Source organism: Histoplasma capsulatum, genomic scaffold (assembly GCF_000149585.1).
Source record: "Histoplasma capsulatum NAm1 scaffold_3 genomic scaffold, whole genome shotgun sequence".
In the NCBI taxonomy this organism is placed as follows: domain Eukaryota; kingdom Fungi; phylum Ascomycota; class Eurotiomycetes; order Onygenales; family Ajellomycetaceae; genus Histoplasma; species Histoplasma mississippiense.
The window spans coordinates 1081443-1082972 of NW_001813980.1; the positions used below are offsets into that span (position 1 = coordinate 1081443).

Consider the following 1530-nt stretch of genomic DNA (forward strand, 5'->3'; position numbering starts at 1 on the left):
TAAAAGAATCAGAAAGAAATCGTCAACAGAACTAACCTATCCGATTGATGCATTCGACCCTGCGACTGATATAGAGAGGGGAGAAGGACCAGCCCACGCCATTTGCAATCTTTGCAAGGATATTCGAAAGGCCAGCCACGAACATTCTCCCATGCCCAACACTCGCAATTCTCAAATCCGTACGAGAGGGCAAATTAACGATATCCTCCCCAATGGGATGTTCCGCAGAGCAACCCACAGGCCAAGCAGATGCTGGGCCTTTCTGGGCGTGGATTGGCCACGCTATGGGGTCATTCAGTCCTATTTTCTGCTAGACTTCCGGGTCGAAGAGGCACGCAGAGTTGCAAAATTTGGGGGCCATAGGCTGGTCCCCTGCAGCTGAACGGGAATATTGGCTGGTGAGTGCAATGTAGTTCTATCCAAGGAAAAACAGTTCCAGGCAGAGAATGACGGCCACGGCTACAATCGCGAGTGGAGGATATTTCCTACAACTACGAATAGTGATTTGATCGTTATATTTAATTCCCAAAATCCCCACCATAGCCAAAGCCTCCCCTCCATTAATAATTAGATTTACGTACCTGTACATAAAGTTCAAGTTATTTGACGAAAGCCCAAAAAAAATAGTTCGCAATAGCCACCCGTCTCCTTCCATCCTGTGGCAGCAGAAAGGGGCTTGAAGTTATTTCCAGCAATCCTAACTGACACAGAGGTCTTCTTCTTCTTCTGTGCCCGTCTGGTATGTTGAAATAACATCCAGATTATATGCGCTGAGTGGGTTTGTTGCTGGTGGTGCCCAATCACCCGATTATTTATCCATTCATCCCCGTCCAGCCCCGGCCCCTCCAAACCCAACATTGGCAACAACCAGACGAGCCAACTCACTCTCTTACAACAACATCCAGGCATAACTACATATATATATATATATATATATATTACTTACGCCACAACCAGAGGGCAGCAGTTCCGACTCTCACTCTTCCTCCATTCACTCGCTCACTCACAGCGCCCCACCACTGCTCGTTTCCAGGCCTTGAATTTCTCTTTCCGTCATTTGCGCCCGACCTGCAGCAAGCAAGGTCGAGATCTGCCAGCTCTTTTCGCTATCCAAGAAAACAATAAGATAAAAAGTAAAAACGAAAAAAAAAAAAAAAAAAAAAAAAAAACCAAAAAACAAAAAGCAAAATTAATTAAATAAGGCCTCCGAATAAAGCCCCTCCCCCCAAACAATGGGAGACTCCTTCAAGGCGCGGACACTGAAGCGAAAGAATGTGAAGGGGCTAGCTCTCAATTCTGCGGGGCCAAAGACTGGCTCCAACACTTCAGATGGCGATGCTCAGATACCAGGTGGCTTCGGCAATCAAGACGGTAACCGGACAGACACACTAGAGATCGGACTGGAGTTTAAGCTCGATTTAAGGAGTGAGGACCTGGTGGTGCTGAAGGAGCTCGGGGCGGGCAATGGAGGGACGGTCAGCAAGGTGATGCATGCGTCGACAAAAGTCATTATGGCTCGGAAAGTGTGTT

The 1530-nt window shown here is 47.4% G+C and overlaps 1 protein-coding gene across 1 annotated transcript in view; it reads left to right on the forward strand.

Moving 5' to 3' along the window:
• Positions 1-1232: 1232 nt before the first annotated feature.
• HCAG_03461 (protein kinase byr1) overlaps positions 1233-1530 on the forward strand; it is a gene marked incomplete at both ends in the record, with an annotated part of 1976 nt that continues 1678 nt past the window's right edge. Inside the window, one exon of the mRNA XM_001541314.1 lies at positions 1233-1530. This exon is cut by the window's right edge and continues 29 nt beyond it. Coding sequence (XP_001541364.1) covers positions 1233-1530 — 298 coding nt within the window.